This window comes from Halichoerus grypus, chromosome 6 (genome assembly GCF_964656455.1).
Source record: "Halichoerus grypus chromosome 6, mHalGry1.hap1.1, whole genome shotgun sequence".
NCBI lineage: Eukaryota > Metazoa > Chordata > Mammalia > Carnivora > Phocidae > Halichoerus > Halichoerus grypus.
In genome coordinates, this window is record NC_135717.1 from 60,314,732 (window position 1) to 60,338,561 (window position 23,830).

General features: G+C 36.8%; 1 protein-coding gene across 13 annotated transcripts in view; it reads left to right on the forward strand.

Annotated features, from left to right (window-relative positions):
• The window catches only part of MLLT10 (MLLT10 histone lysine methyltransferase DOT1L cofactor), a 224,957-nt gene that overhangs the window by 83,287 nt on the left and 117,840 nt on the right, over nucleotides 1-23,830 (forward strand). For 12 of the 13 annotated variants that reach the window (XM_078075209.1, XM_078075205.1, XM_078075208.1 and 9 more), the window contains 3 exons: nucleotides 12,009-12,112; nucleotides 13,487-13,580; nucleotides 15,416-15,511. In XM_078075209.1, the coding sequence (XP_077931335.1) occupies nucleotides 12,009-12,112; nucleotides 13,487-13,580; nucleotides 15,416-15,511 (294 nt within the window). The remainder of the gene's footprint in view (nucleotides 1-12,008; nucleotides 12,113-13,486; nucleotides 13,581-15,415; nucleotides 15,512-23,830) is intronic. The other variant, XM_078075212.1, reaches the window with a different exon arrangement.

Consider the following 23,830-nt stretch of genomic DNA (forward strand, 5'->3'; position numbering starts at 1 on the left):
TCGGCTCAGGTCATGATCCCAGGGTCCTGGGATCGAGCCCTGCATTGGGCTCCCTGCTCGGTGTGAGGCTTGCTTCTCCCTCTCCCACTCCCCCTGCTTGTGTTCCTGCTCTCACTCTCTCTCTGTCAAATAAATAAAATCTTAAAAAAAAAGACTTTCTCCTTCATCACCAGAGACAGCCATCAAAAAGAGGAAATTAACTTTTATCCATTATTATTGTCTAATCCACAGACCTCATCATTTCCCTAATTTTCATTCCTGTTCCCCCCCATTTTCCCAGTAATGCCTTTTATAGCAAAAAAGATCACAGATTGTACTTTGTCTTGTAAGTCTCCTTTAATCTTAAATAGTAACTCAGTCTTTCCTTAACTTTCATAACTTTGATGCTTCTGAAGATTACAGGCCAGTTATTTTGTAGGATGGTCTGCTGTTTGAATTTTTCTGATGTTTCCTCACGATTAAATTAAATCTTGTATTTTGGCAGGAATATCACAGAAGTGGTACTTTGTTCTCATTGCATCCTATCAGGTGGTACATGATTTCAGTTTTTCCCATTACTTGGCGATTTACCTTGATCACTTGGTTAAGGTGGTGTCTGTAAGGTTTCTTCACTGGGAAGTTAATCTTTTTTCCCTTTATAATAAAGCATTTTGTGAGGAAGTAGTTTGTATGTAAATATCTTGTTCCTTGTGCCTTTTACCCATTAATTTTAGTATCCATTGTTGTTTCTTGGCTTAGTTTATTACTGTGATTGATAGCAAGTGGTGGTTTTCTGTTCCCATCACTTGTTTCACATTCATAGGATGGCATTCCACTTGAAGGAATAACTCTCTGTGTCCCATTTATATTCGTATAGACTAATATGGACTTATGTGTTACTATTTTATTTTAATGGGTCATTCCCCCATTACTGTCATTTATTTTGATCATCATTTTCTCTCAGGTTTGGCCAGGGGGACCCCTTCAAGCTGACTTCTGTGTGTTTTGATATGTTGTGAGCGCTTTACTTCTGACACAACAGTATGTTCTCAGGCTCATCTTGGATCATTCCTGACCTAGCCCTGGAATCATCACCCATTTCCCTGAGGAGTCTTGATTCCTTTTAGAAGCCAAAGTGGGCACTAAGTGTGATTATTATTATTATTTTTAAAGATTCTATTTATTTATTTGAGAGAGAGAGCACAAGCAGAGGGAGTGGCAGGCAGAGGGAGAAGCAGGCTCCTTGCTGAGCAGGGAGCCCAATGTGGGACTCGATCCCAGGACCCTGGGATCATGACCTGAGCTGAAGGCAGACGTTCAGTCGTTAAACTGAGCCACCCAGGTGCCCCACTGTGATTATTGTTATTGGGATATTGCTACTCCCAGGCCCTCTCAGTGGGAATAGCTAGGAAATACATGTGTGTATATATAGATACAGAGTTATATACACATTCACATCAATATTTTTTCAGTGCTTATCTCTATATTTTGAAGTCTGTGAGGTCAGAATCATATACTGATTCAGTATATGAGTATATATTATACATATACACATACCTATATGTATCTATATGTATTTTTATATATACCCTGCATTGGCTGCCCTTTTCATCATTTTTGGGATTTGATACTCAGCTGTAGCCACCACTCCTTCCCTCTTCTCTGAAATGGTTGGTCTCCTCACCTTGCTTACACTTTGGCACTATCTCCACCCTGACCCTCAGCACCCTCGTGGAAGCCCACTTTGTGGGGGCTTTGACACCTGTGTTAGACCTCCCCACTTCCCCAGCATGGATGCTGCCGTGCTTGGACCCATGTTATGGCTTTAAGACTAATGTACTCAAGGAGTAAGGGAAGGGAAGAAGGAAGAATGGATTATTTAGATATAAATCTTTTATCCATTTAGAGTTCATTTTATACTACGGTGAGGTGTGTGTCTAACTTTTCCCCTCCCACATAGTCAGCTTTTTTTTTTTTTAAAGATTTTATTTATTTATTTGAGACAGAATGAGAGAGAGCACATGAGAGGGGGGGAGGGTCAGAGGGAGAAGCAGGCTCCCTCCTGAACAGGGAGCCCGATGCGGGACTCGATCCAGGGACTCCAGGATCATGACCTGAGCCGAAGGCAGTCGCTTAACCAACTGAGCCACCCAGGCGCCCTCACATAGTCAGCTTTTTCAACACTGTTGACTAATCTGTGTTTTACACAGTAATTTGAAAAGTACGTGACTCTTGATCTCAGGGTTGTGAGTTCGAGCCCCATGTTGGGTGTAGAGATTACTTTAAAAAAAAAGGAAATAAAATATTGTTTAGATCATTATTAAATGCTTGGCTGTTCTTGACATTTTTTCTCTTCCATTGTTGCATCTGTTTATTCTTACCCTAGTACCTATTCTAAATGATTACAGCTTTATGTACATATTAGTACATGGTAGAATAAATATTGTTATAGATTTCTTTTTCCAGATTAACATTAGGACTAACAAAATACAGTTTTGATTATATTAGTGTTACAATGATATATTATTTTGAGGAAGAATTATCTTTTTATAATATTGAGTCTTCACTTCTAGAAACATGTATCTCTCTCCATCAAGTTGATTTTGTAGTTTTCCTTATATGAGGGTGCTATACAGTTGACCCTTGAACAGTGTGGGATTTAAGGGTTCCGACCCTTGCACAGTCAAAAATCCATGTATAACTTTTGACTCCCGAAAAACTTAACTACTGGTAGCCTACTGTTGACCAGAGCCTTACCAAAAACTAGTCGATAAACACATATTTTATATATTATGTGTATTATATACTGTATTCTTACAGTAAAGTAAGCTAGAGAAAAGAAAACATTAAAATCATAAGAAAATATGTTTACTGTACTGTATCCCACATATAAGTAGGCCTGCACAGTTCAAACTCATGGTGCTCATGAGTCAGCTCTCTCCTCTGTTTCTTGGATTTTTATGTTGTTGATTTGCATAGTTAACCTTAAAAGCTTAATAATATTCTGTTCATGATTATTCAGGGTGGCCAGGAGGCATGTAATTCTGACATGATAGGAACAATTGGAAACTGGATTGTTGAGTTTTGGAAGACACCATTTTTTAATGGATGGTAGTAAAGAGTGTTGAAGAGCATGGTATTGGGCTCTTATTGTGGACCTATTTTGTATCAAGCATTGTGTGCTAGATACTGGGAATTCAAAGCATAAAATGCAGGGTTTTTTTTCCATATGACACTCTCAATTAGAAAGATAGTTGGGCGCCTGAGTGGTTCAGTCAGTTAAATGTCTGCCATTGGCTCAGGTCATGATCTCAGGGTCCTGGGATCAAGCCCCACGTCAAGCTCCCTGCTCAGCGAGGAGTCTGCTTCTCCCTCTCCCTCTGCCTCCCCCCCTTCTCTTGCTCACCCTCTCTCAAATAAATAAATAAAATCTTAAAAAAAAAGATAGTCAAGTAAATATATAACTGTAATGTACAAAAATAATAATAATAATATGTGTTATAAATACAGGTTTCTGCAGCTATCAAAAGTAAAGCATTCCTGTGAAACCTTTCATAAGCTGAAATTGGAATAAAAATGAGGAAGCAGTTACCGTTAATTTATATGGAAAAAGTTTTGAGCATTTCCAGATTGAAAAAATAACCGTTCTTAGGCTTTTCTGATACCTTAGGACTCACCAAGCAACAAATGCACAAAATAAACCGAGACAAAGCACAGATGGTTAGAGACATAGTTCAAAGCTCTGGAGGCTTGATGCCGAGATGCTCAGTGTAGTTCCTCAGGAAGGAGCTTGGCAGTGCCATTCATGCAGCTCTGGGTGCATGTTGCCTCTGTAATGGTTAAATGCGAAGCAAATGTTGAACACCACTTTCCCTTTTTGCCTTTTTTCATAAAAGTGAAAATCCTTTTTGGATTTTTTTTCAGTTAGCAAAAACAGGTATTAATGTAAGTCTTGTAAAATCAAAGTGGCATAGCATGGACTTTTGAAGAATGGGGGATACCTGTAATAATAAAAAATCTGAATGGAGTATTATGGAACATAATGAAAGGAGGGATTACTTTTGCCTAAGGAATTGAATAAAACATACAAAGAGATTATAAGGACTTCGCAGAATAACTAGGAATTTGACCTGTGGAAAAAAGGATCAAATAATAATTCCAGGCAGAAAGTAACATAAACTAGTGTAGTAAGTACAAAGGGAAGGTGGTAGCCAGTTCATAGAATAATAAATAATCCTGTGTGGCTGAAACATAGTAGGATTTGGGGGGGGGGGGGAAGAAACAGAAGGAAATTTTATGAATGATAGGGAAGGAAATTTTCTAGAATATGTAGTATATCTAAATTGCAGAGAACTCACTAGGTTGAACTATTATGTTGTGAAGTTTTCTACATGTCACTAAATATGTAATAGCCAGTTTTTGTACCATTTGTCACCAGATTCTTTTTTTAATTTTTTGACCTCTTGTATCAATCAGTTCTTCATTTCACTAATGTATACATTTTGTTAATAAACATAATGAGTGGCATATGTTACCTTTAAGTTACCTTTTTTTCTTTTTTTTAAGATTTTGTTTATTTATTTTAGAATGTATAAGCCTGGGGCTGGGGGGAGGGGAGTGGGGGAGGGTGGGGGAGGAAGAGGGAAAGAATCTCAAGCAGACTGTGCTGAGTGCGGAACCCGACCTGGGTCTTGATCTCAGGACCGTGAGACCATGCATGACCAGAGCCAAAACCAAGAGTTGGATACTTACCTGACTGAGCCACCCAGGTGCCCCTTTAAGTTACCTTTTAATAATTTTTACGAAATGTGAAGACTGGGACAACATAGAGATTTTTTTGAAGTTTTTGGTGGTAGAGACTTGTGTTCTTCAGAGTCAAGGAAGCATTTTATTTTATTTTATTTTAATTATTTTTATTTTTAAAGATTTTATTTTTAAGTAATCTCTACACCCAACATGCAGCTTGAACTTATAACCCCGAGATCAAGTCACATGCTCCACTGACTGAGCCAGCCAGGCTCTCCAGGAAGCATTTATTTTAGAAAGCTACAATTTCCAGAGTAGTTGGTAGATGATATATGTATTCAGTATATATGCTTTTGAAGAGTCTTTATTTATTGATGGCCATGAAGAAATGAGTGTTTATAAGTATAAGAAGGATCATAATAGGCCAAACAAAGAAACAAATAACACAATAAAAACGTGGTGTCATTTAAGTGTAAAAGCTTAAAGGTAGAGGAATACTTAGAAATTGCTAGCCCAACATCCCTTCAATTTTTTTTCAAAAGGAATGGTAGTGGAACAGCTATTAAGTGTTTTTTGTTTTGTTTTGTTTTTTAAAGATTTTATTCATTTATTTGAGAGAGAGACAGAGACAGAGATAGCGATAGAGAGCATGAGCCGGGAGGAGAGGGAGAAGGCAGCTCCCTGCTGAGCAGGGAACCCGACACGGGGCTCGATCCCAGGACCCTGGGATCATGACCTGAGCCGAAGTCAGACGCTTAACCGACTGAGCCACCCAGGCGCCCTGAGCAGTGTCTATCATTATATTTAGCATCTGAGTGGAAAAGTTTGAAAGTACTAAATATTCTCTCTGATTTTGGGATTCCTCATTAGTGCCATTTAAAAAGCTAGGTTTCACATAGTGGAGCTATCCATTCATCTGGCCAACATTTATGTATGGCATGCTCTATTATATATCAGGCACTACTGGAAGCATGAGGAATACATAAAGCTCCTACATGGTAGATAGATATGCACAAATTATTGATTGTTAGATAGTGTAGTATGTGCAAGGATTCTAGAATACAGAGAATGTTTACTTAATGTAGTGTAACAGGGCTGAAGAGAAGCAGGATATCTTAGAAAAGATATCAGCTTCTCTGAATTTTGAAGAATGAGAAGACTCCAGGTGCTGGCTGTGAGGAGAGGAAAGAAGAAGGAGCACACCAGTGGCTATTAATTTTACAGACTGAAGGAGCAAAAGCTTTGAAGGAGGAAATACGGAGGGTGAGAGGGAGAAAGAGTGGGGGTAGTGGTGAGGGAGAAGGGCAGTATTGCTAGGAGTTTGAATGTGATATGTAGAATGCTGAGAGAGGTTGTCAAGGACCAGATTTTCAAGGGCCTCATATATCATGTTAAGGAGTTTGAATTTTATTTCTATTGAAGGGTTTTTATATTTACTTGGAAGGGATGTGCTCCGGTCTACTTTTTTTTCTTAAACATTTATTTATTAGAGAGAGAGTGCGGGGGTGGGGAGGGAGGGGCAGAGGGAGAGAATCTTCAGGCAGACTCCCCACTGAGAGCAGAGCTGGATCTCATAACCGTGAGATCGTGACCTGAACCGAGATCAAGACTTGGTCTACCAACTCCTCAGGTCTACCATTCTAAAGGATAGTGAAAGGAGGATTGGTAGGGGGAAGATAGACAAGAGTAGTTACTTAGACACTGTTTAGGCTTTTGCAGTGTTCCAGAGGTAATAATGAGGGTCCGAAGTAGGAGAGTAGTATTAGGAATGAAGGAACACATATTTAGGTAATAAATGAGAGGTTCCATTGACTGGGCATGGTGATCAATTTAGTGTGACACACAAGATGAGGGAGGAAGAAAAATCAGAATGGCTTTTCAGCTTCAAGAAAATAAGTACTGGGCACATCATCATCACCTGAGATAAGAGTATATAGTCATCAAGTTAATTGACTCATTTCTTAGAACAAAGACACTAAGCTTTAAATTCTTGGCATATGTTGATGGGATTTACTACCTTGTTTTAGTTGTTGCCAGCGTATATTGGCAATATGATGATAAGACCCCAAGATAAAATTCACATTTCCGCTGAAGCATTGAATATTTGCTTTTGCATATATCTAATATATGTTTGTTTTTCCTGGCACTTTATCCTAGTTACTCAAATGAACGCTTAAATTAATCTTTTTTTCTTTTCTAGACAGTTGAGTCATTTGGAAAAGGAAAACAGTCTTGCAACTGTATCTGTAGAAAAAATCTTTTTGCCCTTTTCTGTACCTCAGCTGATTCTCACTTTCTCTGTTTGGCTTTTCTCTGTTGTATTTGCATCCCTCCTCTACCCGCCAGTACATACATGTATTCACATTCTGTTTTGTTTGGTATTGTTTCTCTTTTTCTCAGGGAATAGTAAATTATTTTTCTTTATATTTGTTCTCTGTATATGTTGTGTTTCTGTGTTCAGCTTTACTTCTAATTGCCTTCTCTCTCTCAACTCCAAGGCTCAGAGGCAATTTTATTAAATTGGGTTTACTGAGGACTGTGGAAGAATGGCAGTATAATTTCCTTCGTGTTATTTCTTTTCTCCTCTTACTTAAAAAGGCAGCAGTTCAGTCTAAACTGGAAATGCCAGTACACAATAGTTAACTTAAAATTGTTCATGGGAACAAGCTTAGTAATCTCACTAACATACAAATTGCCAGTATCCGTTTTTTTCGTGTTTGTTTGATGTCTTGAGCATTCCTAGCTAGATGTTTATATGGTATAATCTAAGTATAATTAATTAAGATATAAGATTTTATTACAATCTATACTTAAAGGGAGATTATTAGGCAATATTTTAAGACAGGGCAAGCCATACTTGACAAATTTGGTTTATCCATAGAAAAACTATATAATGGGGTTAGAGTTAAGACCAAAGACTTTATCCTAGTCAGAAATTAAATTTACTGGAACTAGCTAAAGTACAAATAGGGTTGGCTGAAAGGCAACAATAGGCAGTTTCACAACATACATGGGGAGTTGGACCTGGAACGAGAAAGTCACAGTCTGTTCCATCTTTAATGTGGGTCCTACAGTCTTTTTTCTCTCTATGGTCTCTTCTTGTTTTCACATAATTTGTAATTCTGCTTCTCATTTTATCTGAGTTCCCTATAAGTAACTTGACTCAGTGTCCAAGTTCTAAATTTTTTTTTTTAAATTGTGTTTCTTTCTTTTTTTTTTTTTTAAGATTTCATTTATTTGACAGAGAGAGAGAGACAGCGAGAGAGGGAACATAAGCAGGGGGAGTGGGAGAGGGAGAAGCTGGTTTCCCGCTGAGCAGGGAGCCTGATACGGGGCTCGATCCCAGGACCCTGGGATCATGACCTGAGCCGAAGGCAGACGCTTAACCAACTGAGCCACCCAGGCGCCCCTAAGTTCTAAATTTTTAACAGCAAGTCTGGTCTAGGTACCTGGGCTTAGAAACTATTTTCACCTAGCAAAACATGGATACCTAGTTACCACAGCATCATTAGAAATTGAGCATAGATATTTTATAATTTTACAAAAGAGGTAGGAGTTGTTTAGGTGCTCTTCCTTACCTTCCTGTCTCATAAATGTCCATTTAAACTATGTAAAAGCCTATAAACTGTTCCTGATGTACATATGCCAAATTGCATATGCTGATTCTTTAGATTTTATAAAATAGTATAGTGTTCTGCATAAACTTGAGAATTTCTGTCTTTTTTTTTTGCAATAAATTAAAATTATATTTAATAATTCACAAAGGAGTTTTTGGCCAACTTTTATTTATTTTTTTAATTTAATTTTATTATGTTATATTAATCACCATACATTACATCATTAGTTTTTTTTAGATTTTTTTTTTTTTTTTTTTTGCGAGAGAGAGAATGAGAGACAGAGAGCATGAGAGGGAGGAAGGCCAGAGGGAGAAGCAGACTCCCCGCTGAGCAGGGAGCCCGATGTGGGACTCGATCCCGGGACTCCAGGATCATGACCTGAGCCGAAGGCAGTCGCTTAACCAACTGAGCCACCCAGGCGCCCCTACATCATTAGTTTTTGATGTAGTGTTCCATGATTCATTGTTTGCGTATAACACCCAGTGCTCCATTCAATATGTGCCCTCTTTAATACCCATCACCAGGCTAACCCATCCCCCTACCCCGCTCCCCTCTAGAACCCTCAGTTTGTTTCTCAGAGTCCATAGTCTCTCATGGCTCGTCTCCCCCTCTGATTTCCCCCCCTTCATTTTTCCCTTCCTACTATCTTCTTCTTCTTCTTTTTTTTTTTTTTTTAAACATATAATGTATTATTTGTTTCAGAGGTACAGGTCTGTGATTCAACAGTCTTACACAATTCACAGCGCTCACCATAGCACATACCCTCCCCGATGTCTATCACCCAGCCACCCCATTCCTCCCACCCCCACCAGTCTAGCAACCCTCAGTTTGTTTCCTGAGATTAAGAATTCCTCATATCAGTGAGATCATATGATACATGTCTTTCTCTGATTGACTTATTTTGCTTAGCATAATACCCTCTAGTTCCATCCACGTCGTTGCAAATGGCAAGATTTTTTTTTTTTTGATGGCTGCGTAATATTCCATTGTATATATATACACACCACATCTTCTTTATCCATTCATCTGTCGATGGACATCTTGGCTCTTTCCATAGTTTGGCTGTTGTGGACATTGCTGCTATAAACATCGGGGTGCACGTGCCCCTTTGGATCACTACATTTGTATCTTTGGGGTAAATACCCAGTAGTGCAATTGCTGGGTCGTATGGTAGCTCTATTTTCAACTTTTTGAGGAACCTCCATACTGTTTTACAGGGTGGGTGCACCAGCTTGCATTCCCACCGACAATGTAGGAGGGTTCCCCTTTCTCTGCATCCTCGCTAACATCTGTTGTTTCCTGACTTGTTAATTTTAGCCATTCTGACTGGTGTGAGGTGGTATCTCATTGAGGTTTTGATTTGGATTTCCCTGATGCCGAGCGATGTTGAGCACTTTTTCATGTGTCTGTTGGCCATTTGGATGTCTTCTTTGGAAAAATGTCTGTTTATGTCTTCTGCCCATTTCTTGATTGGATTCTTTGTTCTTTGGGTGTTGAGTTTGATGAGTTCTTTATAGATTTTGGATACTAGCCCTTTATCTGATATGTCATTTGCAAATATCTTCTGCCATTCTGTCGGTTGTCTTTTGGTTTTGTTGACTGTTTGCTGTGCAAAAGCTTTTTATCTTTTTTTTTTTTTTAAGATTTAATTTATTTATTTGACGGAGAGAGACACAGCGAGAGAGGGAACACAAGCAGGGGAAGTGGGAGAGGGAGAAGCAGGCTCCCCGCCGAGCAGAGAGCCCGATGTGGGGCTCATTCCCAGGATCCCGGGATCATGACCCAAGCCGAAGGCAGACACTTAACGACTGAGCCACCCAGGCACCCCAAAAGCTTTTTATCTTGATGAAGTCCCAATAGTTCATTTTTGCCCTTGCTTCCCTTTCTTTTTAATACCATCATAATTTTTAGTTTTATTGAATGATCAAATGTTTTCACTGTCTGCTTTGGAAGTTATTGAGAGATTGTTTAAAGACCATTGCATATTTTCTCTGAATTTTGTTACATAAAATGTTAATTGTTTCAATCTGCTCTGTCTTTTCATTTTTAAATATTCTTGATCATTTGTAGGTCAGAAAATGTATGTTACGGGGGTGCCTGGGTAGCTCAGTGGTTAAGTGTTTGCCTTCGGCTCAGGTCATGATCCCAGGGTCCTGGGATTGAGCCCCGCATTGGGCTCCCTGCTCAGTGGGAAGCCTCCTTCTCCCACACCCACTGCCCCTGCTTGTGTTCCCTCTCTCGCTGTTTCTCTCTGTCAAATAAATAAATAAAATCTTAAAAAAAAAATGTGTGTTACATTCTTCCATTGTAATTGTTTGGTACTTTCTTTTTGTAATTTGAATGGATAGAGATGCTCTTATGCAGTGTATCTGGGTTCGTTTTGTTGTAACTTTGGATTTTACTTGTTAGAGTTATAAAATAATTTTTGTAATTCAGTTCACCCTGAGTCCTTGTTTTTCTTTTTTTTTTTTTAAACATTGTTATTTATATATTTGACAGAGAGAGAGAGAGAGCACAAGCAGGGGAAGCAGTAGAGGGAGAGGGAGAAGCAGGTTCCCCCCGACACAGGGCTCCATCCCAGGACTCTGGGATCATGACCTGAGCTGAAGGCAGATGCTTAACTGACTAAGCCACCCAGGCACCCCTGAGTCCTTGTTTTTTAACGGAGGAGTTTAAATTAATTTACCTGACTTGATACAAGGCTTTTTTGAGAACTGTTCTTGTAAATACTGTTGAATAGTATTATTTGGCACCACAGTGCATAGTGGGGGAAACCTCTCTAGGTTTAAAAATACATGTGGTCCTATTGAAGTTGGCTAGGTTATACCTCATTACTGTGCAGAAAGAAGTTGGTTTCTTTTTAGAAGTGTATCATCTGATTTTATGTAGACCTTATTTTTGTATACTCAACTTCTAGTCAGCTGATAATTTTATTCAGTATACACTGATACTTGTAGATTGCCATTTATCTAATTCAGTCTTTAATGAAAAGGTGGTACTGTTTATCAGCTATTTTTACCTGGGAAAAGGACTAGATGTCAGTGAAAGTTGCTGGGAGTGTTCACTGGCCAATTCCTCCTGGAGGCACATCTGACCTCCTTAGCTAAAGTGTCTTCCTCTCAGGCTCAGTATGTCAGGTTGGCAGGCTGAATGACAGCCCATGTGGGATTCCTGTGAACAGCTGAAATGGCCTAAATTTTGCTCACTCACATAGGACCATCCTTCATCTCTTAGGTCCCAGCTCTCTGTGTTAAACTCCCTTAGGTATACTTACTTACAGCAGAAATGAAAGACAAACCTCTTTTTACACTCTTGTTACAAGTCAGTTGAATATTGGTGAGGAAGTTTTAAGACCAAGGTATCGTAGCCTGTGTCCTGGCCGCTGACCTCAGTGCCTGTGAAGATTCTTCCTATCGTGTAGGGTGTTTGAGCCTAAGGAAGACTGGGCCTTTGCGAGATCCTACTGGGACTCTTTTCATGTCCTTGTTATTTATATTTTCATGTTTGTAAAAATTAGATTACTGTCAGAAAAAATGAATTCATGTTTTGAAGTAAAGCAGGTTAGATAGTAAACCCAATCTTGACTTCTGAAGATAATTGTAAAATTCATTTCTGTAAAGCACTTTAAGGTTTTTGCTTCATTTTGTTTATTTTCTCTATACTAAGACTTGCTACATTTGTGATGAACAAGGAAGAGAAAGCAAAGCAGCCACTGGTGCTTGCATGACCTGTAACAAACATGGATGTCGACAGGCTTTCCATGTGACATGGTAAGTATCTTTCTATCATTGTATAGAACTGAAATTCTTGTACTTTGTACAAAGGAATACCTTGTAAGTTAAAGGTTTAGGTATCCAAATATTTACAGTAAATTTTATTGGGATAGTTTCTATGTTTAGATTTTCTTATTTATAATAAAGATGATTCTAATAATTGAATTTATCAGAGTGAATTTTGAATAGGTGAACTCTGGTTCTCATGTTTTATTTAGTTGCACTTTGTTTAAAATATTGGTGTTGGTTACCTAACCTTTGGTTTGTTGTTAGGACTGGAGGAGCTGATGTAGGTAAACTTAGTGTAGTGCCTGAAGTATTAATAAGGATTTAATGAATGATTGTTTTTCTTTACTTTGTGTTTGAAGAGGGGAAAAAGCAATCACCATCATATTCACAGTACAATAGTGGCTACTTCCTAAAAAGTTACTTAGATACTTTCCTTGGCATAAAATTTTAAGGGCAAAGATTATCCTAAAATAAAATATTCAGCATAATGGACAACAGTTCAAAATTAGAGTTTGGGAATAATCCATGTACTTGTTACTTTTAAGAAATAGTCTGTATCTAGCAGCCAGTATAGGCATATGCTTTATTTCCTGAGCTTTTAGTGTATGGATTTAAGAAATCCATTTTAGATTACTTTTGGGGAATGGAAAAGATTTTTGGTTTTATAAATTCTGTTAATAACTTAATTTTTCAAAGATGAAAGTTCTTTTTTGGGTAGAGATATATACTAATACTATTGTAATTTTGAAATGTTAAAAGTGGCAGTTGATGCTGATGACAGATTGACAAGATGATGATCGTAAACTTCAGCGCTTTGTGTTTTTTTGAAAAAATGAATATCATAACTTTAGGTTTTAATTCCCTTTCTTCCATTGGTTTTGACTGGAAAACACAGAAGCATTTTACTTGTAACAGAATGTAATCTGCATCTATGGGCACATTCCATCACAAGTCATTTCACCCTTTTAGAGGACTGGCCTTACTATTTGTACCTGTGATACAGATTGAAGAAGTAAAATGAAATGTTAATTATGGGGTGAGGGGTATCTTAAAGCAATTTAATGTCTATTTGGTGACATAAAACATTTATAAGTCTTCATCCTTATTAGAGATGGATGGACCAAAAGTTTATTATAAACTACAAATATAACTTTAGAAAATACCAATCAAAGGTTGAGGTGAAATGTACTTGGTCACAGTGAGAATAAAGCCTTTCATTTTCCCCTTTTCTCTTAGGAGATGTTAAGGTTTAATTACAAATCTTACATGCTTGGAAGTGATTTTAATTTATATATACTGTAGTTTGAAGTTTAGTATGTGTGTATATGTATTGTATATATATTTTTTGACTTTTATTTTCAGTGCTCAGTTTGCTGGACTACTTTGTGAAGAAGAAGGTAATGGTGCAGATAATGTCCAATACTGTGGCTACTGTAAATACCATTTTAGTAAGCTGGTAAGAATTTATCTTGAATTTAACATTAAAATGATAACAGTTTTAACAACAGAGTTGACTCTTTTATAATAAAGGCATAATAGCTATTCCCTTTCTCTTGATTTTTGCATGGGATTGTTTGCTTCGAATGTTCTTTACTAGGAATTAAAAGACCGAGTAAATTTTAAAGATTTAATTTCTATTAATAGTAAATAGGATACATTAGTAGAAGAAGCACGTTAGTACTTTATAATCTAACACTATTTTCATTTAATTTCATTTTTTGAAATGATTATACATTTTGTGATTTTCTATCACTTGTTTCTCATCTTTTTGCTAATTACTCTTTCTTTATTTTCATTTTTATTTACTAGGAGATAGTAAAACTAAAAGCTGTTTTGTAACTTCTTAGTTGACTATCTTGAGAAAAATATATTTAAATACAACTTTGGGAATATTTTAGATTTTGCCAATCTTTACTGTTACAGTCACATGGATGTTTGAGTTGGTAAAATTTGATTAGCTGTTACATATATTATGTCCATGTTCCTTTGAAGGATCAATATTTAATGTCCTAAGTGTCTATTTTTTTAGTCTTTACTGATAACAGTTAGATGTATACACTGAAAGTGTAAGTCTTCTTTGTTTTTCTTTAGTGTCTTTTTTTTTTTCTTAATACCTTTCCCCTGTGAGTGTGACTATTTTTTTCTTCCTTTCTTTTAAAGAAACAGTATCATTAGGGGCCCCTTTCTCATGAAATCAGCTCATGACTATTCTGGTTCATGCATATTAAAATACTTAAGGTTATGTAAATATGTTGTTTGATATTGAAGACTTTTATTTTAAGGGCTGACAAAGAATATTGAAGTGCTTTAAGAGAAATTTTGAGATAGTAAAATTGAAAATTTTGCTTCTGAGATGTGAAAAGCGTATTGGAATCTTAATTTTCTAAATAGAAGATGATGTAGAAAAAAATCTAGAAATAATGAAGATGGATTTTGAGTTTGTGTAAACAGGATTTTCTCATTGCTAATTATTGACATGTTGTTATCCCATTTGCTAGTTAGAGAGGAGAAGTCTTTAATAATTTAATAAGATTGTATAATCTCTACATTTGCATGGAATTTGAATACCTTTCATAGTCATTTTTATCTAATTTAAACTAGTTATGGTACCACTAAGTTTTAAACACCTCAAATAACTCTTGCTGTCATACTTTATTATGAAATTGTTTAAGTATTTTAAATAGAAATGTGCAGTACTTTTAGTAATGCTTTGAAAAATGCATGGGTCTAATGCTGACATTTCCTTTAATTTTTTTCTTAATGAACTGCAGAGACAAATTTTTAGAAAACCATGCCTTAATACTGAAAATACGAGATTAAAAGGCTTCTTGCTTTTCCTAGTGTGGCAAAAAGTAACTCTTCAAATATTTTCTTTTCTTCTAGTCTTGGCATCCTTCCTCAGTATGGCATTCTCTATTTTGGTTGAAACTCCTTTTCTTTTTTAAAGAAGACATTGAAAATTATAGTTGATATCTTTAAGAGGTGGTTTTGTGACAGATAAGCTACTGCTTATTTGAAATTATAGTCTGTTTTCACACATTTTAATAAATGTACAAAAATATGGCATTAATGTTCAATTTAGGTTTAGATTTTCTTTTATAATGAATGTAATAGACAATATATATGAATGGTGTCTAAACTGGATTATATAGTTTGAAATAGTGGGAATTTTTTTTTACTTCAGTAGACATTTTTAAATACAACACACTTGAATTGGTTAAGCCTAACAAAAAGATTATTTAAAATTTTTTATATACATATACATCTATGTATATATATTTTCTTTTTTAGAAAAAGAGCAAACGGGGATCTAATAGGTCATATGATCAAAGTTTAAGTGATTCTTCCTCTCACTCTCAGGATAAACATCATGAGAAGGAGAAAAAAGTAAGTGGATTTGTTGTTGCTATATATGTAGCACATCTACTTAATAGATTTTTTTTCCTTTTTTAGATAAAATTCTTGATAGCTGGATGGAGACATTGAAATACTGAAAATTTTTGACTAATTGAGAGTATAAAGTCAAAGAATAGGTTTAAAATAATGCCATATTTGTGAATATGTTTGTATGGCAGAACCTACTTCAGCTGAAAATTTGAAATACAAATTGAAAGCATGAGAGAGATTTCTTGCATGTGTTGTTGCTGTGGTCATCTTGTGAAATCTTTAGGTGACTTCAGCAATAATAGTTTGTGGCTATATATTATTAACTGATTATTTCACATGTAAGTAAAAATCTCATCAGCTTTTTCACTTTATAATGGAACAGTTTTGAAATTCTGTATATTCTTGACTGTTTTTCCCCCCAGTGGTGCTAATAATAAAGCCCTAACAGCTTGCCTGATAACTAATCTGTCTTCTTCTGACTTACTGTTTTCTGCTATTTTAAAGGATATGAGTAATTTTTTAGTGAACTAATAATAAGTACTGTAGTATCATTCATAGGACATAATTGCCAACATAGGAAAAGGCTACTACTGTGAATTGTTTTTAACAAAGTGAGGATAAAAAAGACTTCTTCAGTTAGAAAATAACATTACTCTTAAACAGTTGGTATAAAATAGTTTGGAACATTTTCATGTTTGTAAATACTTAGGGTTTAGGAATAGATTTGGTTTGAATATCTGTGCCTTTTTTCATGGTAAACATTTTAAAAGCTTAAATTTTTAATTTTGAAATTAAATTTCCAGTTGTGAGCAAAATAATAATTATAACTTTATATTCACCTTTAGAGCATTTGTTAGGTTTATATGTATGTTTTCTAAATCTTTAGGCAGCAAGTGTACATATTTATCTTCTTTAATGGGGTGGTTTTGTGATAGTGACAATTATAGGGTTCTACCTTGCTGTCTTTTGTTGTTTGGATTGCTGAAGGGAAAATGGCAGATTGGGTTTAATTAGCAGTTTTACTAAGAAACACCGTGAGATTTTATGTAACCCTTTGAATCCACGAATGAGGGATACAGGTAGGACTCATTAGAAATTGTGAGGAGAAAGTCTTCCTGATGAAATTCTTCTCTTCAGTCATTTCATGAGCATTATCTTGTTTAAAGAAGTGTTCATGGTATGATCATATTTATCTTAATATATGCCCTGTCATGATATTTTTAATGGACAATTATTAAATGTCATATAGTGTTTAATAAATATAGTGCTATTGATTACATTTATTGATCTTTTTTTTTTTTTTGCTCTAGGAATGAGATTTTTCATTTTAGGAGTTTTTTGCAGTTGTTGAATACTAGATAAAAACATTGTGTTTAGTCAAACCTGGTTAGCTATAAATTTTAGCAGTTGGTATTTTCATTAGTATGTAAATACTATTTGCATTTTACTTTTGGCGTATATAAGTTTAGTATAATTTGATTTTGTTGTCAAACTTAAAATCCATTTGTACATTTTATTTTGTAACAGTTTTTCTGATCATTTATAAAGGCTGTGAGGTAAACATAGTATGAATTTATTATTGTTAGACTTGTTCGCTTGCCTTGGGAATATTTGGGAAGGGACTTTTTAAATTATGATGTTAAGTAAGTGATAATATAGCTGAAAAGATCGGGTATGATACACTATCGTACTCCCCATCCCTTTTTACCTCTTTTAAGATTTTAACACCTAGTAGGTTTGTCTCAGATATGCTTACCATATTATAAAATGTTGCATTGAAGCATAACACAATCCATTCAGACTTTAGTATTTTAAAATACTATATATTGCGAGCTAAATTTTGGTGGTATTGTTCATAAGATACGTTGGAGTCACTTTCCCTTTGAATTTTTTTTATCTCCTTCATACTGGCACATATTTTAAAATATTTTGAAATATCTTGTATTATAAGTAAGTGGTGATAAAGAATATTTCTACTAAATATTGTGCTATCCAGATCACTTATTTAAAAATGAAATAAACGATTTATAAGTTAACTTTTTATATAACTATGAGGAAATTAAAAAGTACATAGTTTTTGCTTCTCAGAGAATTTCTGTGTGACCCAAGGTATATTAATACTGGTTAGATACTATGAAATCCCAACAAGGAGAGAGGAAGATTTAATAGTGAGATACGACTTTGAATAAAGGACAGTTTCCATAAAAATTGAAAAATTGGCATGTATATTTTTTAAAAGGAATCAAAGTACGTGTTTGAAATGAATTGAAGCTATGTAGAGGAGGGGTATAATTTCATTCATTAAACAGTTTGAATCATTAGGTATTGTTTAAGAAGAATATCTTCTAAGATGATGAATGTTCCTTGTAAAATAGAATTTTTTTTTTTTTAAGATTTTGTTTATTTATTTGACAGAGAGAGACACAGCGAGAGAGGGAACACAAGCATGGGGAGTGGGAGAGGGAGAAGCAGGCTTCCTGCTGGGCAGGGAGCCCGATGCGGGGCTCGATCCCAGGACCCTGGGATCGTGACCTGAGCCGAAGGCAGATGCTTAACCGACTGAGCCACCCAGGCGCCCCTAGAATTTTCTTTTAAGCCTTGTATTTTTGTGTTACAGAAACACTGCCACAGAGTGAGATGTGGGCTAGGGTTAGGAAATGCAGAGATGTATCAGACATGGCAACATGTGGTTGTATTGGGGTGTTCTGAACTTCAGAAAGGATTTTTTTCTGAAGCCTAATTTGTAGGTCTTTACTTAGAAATCAGTGGTTATTTATTACATTGAGATAATCTTGTACCAGTTCAGTTGATCTTCAGACACACCCTCTCCCCACTCATTAATGTTAACTAATCCATAATGTATTAAAAGTATAGTTCTATACTTCTCATACTTTACAACAGAGTCACCATTAGTGACAGTATTATGTGGAAATGCATGAATTTCCAAGTGGGTATTGCCAACGTAAATACTGTTAGCCTATGTTGGGTGGGTGTTTGTGGGAGGTAGGTTTTTCAGTTAGTGTTTTGTGAGCCTCAGGGATTGACTGGACTTCCTTTCCTTTAGGACTACTAATTTTTTTGAAGAGAACTGGGCTGGGCTGCCTGGGTGGCTCAGTATGTTAAGCATCTGCCTTTGGTTCAGGTCATGATCCCGGGGTCCTGGGATGGAGTCCTGCATTGGGCTCCTTGCCCAGCGGGAAGCCTGCTTCTCCCTCTCCCTCTGCTGCTCCCCTTGCTTGTGCTCTCTCTCCCTCTCTCTCTCTATCAAATAAATAAAATCTTCAAAAAAAAAAAAAAAAAGAACTGGGCTACTTCTGTGGCCCTCAGAGGAATAAAACTCTCATTTCAGCGTTGTCATTACTTCTTTATGTATCTTTTTAAAACTTTTCAGCATTGAGAGTTACCTGTCATCCCCTTCCCTTTTTTGTGTACCTTTTCCTTTTGGAAATCTTCCACGTAAGTTAAAGCTTTAAGCTTCTCTGCATGTGCAGAGAGTTAAGAGAGGGCAGGGCTTTCAGTTTAGAATGCCTGGGATATGAGTTTGGTAGGGCTGAAGAGTGACAGGAGACTACTTCATTAAGAAGGGGCCCGTTCCTGGGGAATTTTATAAGTGATGCCAGTTTGATTCTTCATTCTGAGGTGTTGGGCAGCCAGCCAGAAAGATTAAAATTTTTTTTAACTTTTGATTTTGCAATAATTTTAGACTTTGAGAGAAGTAGAGAAATATTACACATTATTTCTCTGTATCACTCACCCAGATTTTCAAAATATTGACATTTTAAGCTTGTCCTCTCTCCACTCCCCTCTTTGCTGTCCCGCTTTCTCACTCTCTGTATAATCTTTTTCTGAATTATTACAGAATAAATTAGAAATACAATATCCCTTTAGCCTGAGTGTACTACTTTAATGTGTAGTTTTAATAAAAAATGGAATTTCCTATTTGATTACAGTACACTGATCAAAATTAGTAAATTAACATTTTTCATAGAGCTGTTAGGTAATCTGCAGGTCCTATTCAAATTTCACCCACTAATATCATCCATACTGAAGAGGGAAACTTTTCTTCTGGTCCAGAATCCAATCCAGGATCACACACTGCATTTAGTTTTCATGTCTCTTCAGTTTTTTCAGTCTGTTCATTCTGGAGTATTTCCTCATTCTTTGTCTTTCATGACCTTGACATCTCTGAAGCCCTGTTTTAGGTTCTTGGAGGCATTGCCTTGTTTTTTTTTTAACGAGTCATTTATTTATTTGAGAGAGAGAGCATGTGTGCATGCGTGGGTGGGGGAGGAGCAGAGGGAAAGAATCTCAAGCTGACTCCCCACTGAGTGTGGAGTCTGATGTGGAGCTGGATCCCAGGACCCTGAGATCATGACCTGAACGAAATCAAGAGTCAGACGCTTAACTGACTGAGCCACCCAGGCACCCCTGCCTTCATCTTAACAATGGATTTTACAGTCACAGCCTTGCTTCAACCTTTTCATGGAATGGTTTTCTGAGAGTGGCCTAGGTTTTGTCTTTTTCTGGAAACCGTTCCTTACTTTTATATTGTTTGCTTTTTGTAGAGTATATGAATTTTCAGAACCAGCAAGTAGCCTTTCCTAATTTAGTTTATACTCCTGTATTTTTTTTTTTTAAGTAAAAAATTAGATTGCACTTTCTTTTTTTTTTTTTTTAAAGATTTTATTTTATTTATTTGATAGAGACACAGCGAGAGAGGGAACACAATCGGGGGAGTGGGAGAGGGAGAAGCAGGCTTCCCGCTGAGCAGGGAGCCCGATGTGGGGCTCGATCCCAGGACCCTGGGACCATAACCTGAGCCGAAGGCAGACGCTTAACGACTGAGCCACCCAGGCGACCCTAGATTGCACTTTCAACATACTGCCTCAAAAATTACCTGGTTAAGTCATCCAATTCATTAAATACACTTTCTATTTTCTGTGTTACCATAGGCAACAATGTTGCTAAACTTCCAGCTTCTATATAACAGGGACCCCTTTTCCTCTAATTTTCAATTAAATTTGTCTCACTTTCTTTTATGCCCTGGATAGCAGCCACATGGAAGGCCGTAAGGTTTCTAGTAACATCTCTTCAATATTCATTAGGTTTTCACTCATAGTCTGAAAGTCCTTCTAGCTTTTGTCCATTGCTTATTTCCATGCAACTTCCACAGTTTTAGGTTTTTTGTTTTAGTAGCATCCCATTCCTTGTAACAAATTCTGAATCACTTACCTATTGCAGCACAACAAATTTCCCTAAAACTTAGTGGCTTAATTATAATAAACATTTATTGTCTCAGTTTCTGTGGGTCTGGAATTTGGACTTAGGGTATTTCTAGCTCAAGGTCTCTCATCCGATTATAGTAAAAATTTTGGCAGGAATATAGTCATTTGAAGGCTTGATTCAGACTGGAGGATGATGGCTTATTCACATGGCTAGCATGTTTTTGCTGGCTGAGCAAGAACCTCATTTTCTGGCTGCATAAGTGTCCTTATGACATGGCAGTAGCTTTCCCCAGGGTGAGTGATCTAAGATAGAGAGCAAGGTGGAAGCTGCAGCTTTTTTTGTGATTAGCCCTGATGTTACACATTGTCTTTTTTCCTTGTTGAATGCCTTTTTTAAAAAACATTTTTTTTTTTTTTTGTGGTAAAACATATATAAAATATCATTTGCCATTTTAACCACTTAAGACACTCATTTTTGCAGTATTCTATTAGTTACACAGAGCAACCTGTTCAGTGTCGTTGGGTACTACCTAGGGGCAAAGATCATGGGAAACTCTTGGAGGCTGGCTACCACACCCTGAGAATTGGGCGGATACCCTGTTTCCCATTAAATTTTCACCCACAAGTTTTAGCATCCATTGATGGTTCTACCTAAAATAGTGTTTGACAAAAGGTGATTTCCCATAATTCATTCTACATCCATTAATGGGCACTCTACTGTAAATTAGAGCTTCTCTCCCTTTCTCACTTTCTTCATCAGTAATGGGGAAGGGAAGATTCTACAGAGGAAATCAGAAGTAGCCATAGATACAGGAGGAAAGTTAGAAGAGACCTGGTATGTTTTGGAATTAAGGAGAAGTGTGTATTTCAAGAAAGTTAGTGCTCAGCATTTAGATTGCATATGAAAGATCAACTAATATAAGGCACAAACAATATATGTCCTTTGGATTCAGTGCTAAAGAATTTGTTGAGAAGGCGTCTCAGTGTAATGGTCAGAGGAGAAGCTAATTGAAGTTGGTAAATGAATAAAGTAGGTATGAGGAAATGTAAATCATGAGAGTATTTAACTCTTTTAAAGAATCTTGGATGTCAAGAAGAGGAGAGAAATAGGGCAATAACTGGAGGAATATGTGATACTAAGATATAGTAGTGGACAATAAGAATACTGTGTCTTCCCCTATTGCGGGAGGAACAAGGAAAGACGCATTTAGGTGAATAACTTGGTCACCTGGATAATGAAGCAGAGAAAATAGGTATGGGCAGATTCCTAAGGAGATATTGCTAGGTAGATTGGATATAAAGATAAGGAAAAGGAAACAAGTTTGTTGTTTTCACAAGTGTTTAAAGTAGTGGGTCACGAGATCCAAGGTTGGATAATAGATGTAAGTGAAACTAGGGAACAGGGTCACATAGATTTGGACAAAATGTTGGAGCAAGGGCATGGAAGACTGAGTGAGGTCCAAGAACAAGTAAGAGTGTGAATCAACTGCAAGGTATGGAGAAAGTATAGATCATGGTGGTTCAGTATTTCACTGGACTGTTCTGGCTTCAGCTGTTGCAAGACAAATCTCCATGGGTCTCTCACATTTGTACACATCTTGTGAATAGAGGCCTTGACTGCCTTTGTTCCAGATTATCTTCTCGAAGTTGTTTATGTAATGAACAGCCTTGGAAAATGGAGGCAACATCATTAAGAGCAAAGGACAGATTTGCTTACAGCCATGGAAAATACAGAGATAGTATCTCTTTCTGGGATAATGACAGCAGACCTGCTTACTGTTCAGAATTAGATTCCCTAAGCCCACAGTTCCTCTTCTGTAACACAACCCACTATGTGTGCAAGTGTCATTTGGTCCTTTTCAAGTCATCCTGTCAGAATTGGGGTTTGGGGAGCCCATGGAATTGCTGGCATTCTGGCTACTGCTGTTGCTGTGAGTGGTAAAGCCCTTTGTGTACAACCCAGGAGTCTTGTGTCTTCTTCAAGCATCCATGAAACTGGCAGGCTAACTTGTTAGATTGCAAGTATGATATTAGACCCTTCATAATTTTTGGCACAAGATGTTGTTATAGGCATATCGAAGAAGAGAGAATTGAAGTGAAAACCGCTGGAATTGAGGATGTTTGGGGATTATGAGATTTGTCCACCTAGGATTAGCCTTATTTTGGTAACACATCCACTCTTGTGGTCAGGGCTTTTGGGATACTATGGTTTGAAGGTCTTACCAAGATCATGTGGAGTAGGGGTGCGTGGGTGGCTCAGTCGTTAAGTGTCTGCCTTCGGCTCAGGTCATGATCCCAGAGTCCTGGGATCAAGCCCCACATCGGGCTCACTGCTCAGCGGGAAGCCTGCTTCTCCCTCTCCCACTCCCCCTCCGTGTGTTCCCTCTCTCGCTGTCTCTCTCTGTCAAATAAATAAATAAAATCTTTAAAAAAAATTCTTCTATCTCAATAATAAAAAGACAAGCAACCCAGATTAAAGATTCTATTATATATATTATATATAGACCACATGGAATAGGGAAGAATTACCTAAAGAAAAAAATGGGCAGAGAAAAACAAGAGATAACTATTAGTGAATGACAGAGCCAGGATTCAAGACCAAGTATGCCTGATTCCGAAGTCCATGGGTTATTTTTCAGATGTCCTTCTGACATTTACTTGGAGGCTTAATAATCACATTTCTTTAAAAGATAAATCAGATATGTTACAAAAATTAGCTTTTCTTTTGTATTAGTACACATGGTGAAGTTTTTGCATGTTTTAAAAAGAATGCTAATGCAAAGAATCTCTTAATGAATCTTTTTTTTTTTTTTTCTTATGACTCTTATACATTGTTCCAGGATGTTGTTATTTAGACTGGTGAATGTTTGGGGGGGCGCCTCACTGGCTCAGTCAGTAGAGCATGTGACACTTGGTCTCGGGGTGGTGAGTGCGAGCCCCACCTTGGGCATGGAGTCTACTAAAGATAAAATATTAAAAAAATGTATTAGGCTGGTGAATGTTTGGGAGAAGAGATTTTTGAAGAGCTTGTAACTTAGAAGAGATAGATACCTTGTCAAAGAAGATGAAAAGTGAAAGTTAACAAGTTGGTGTG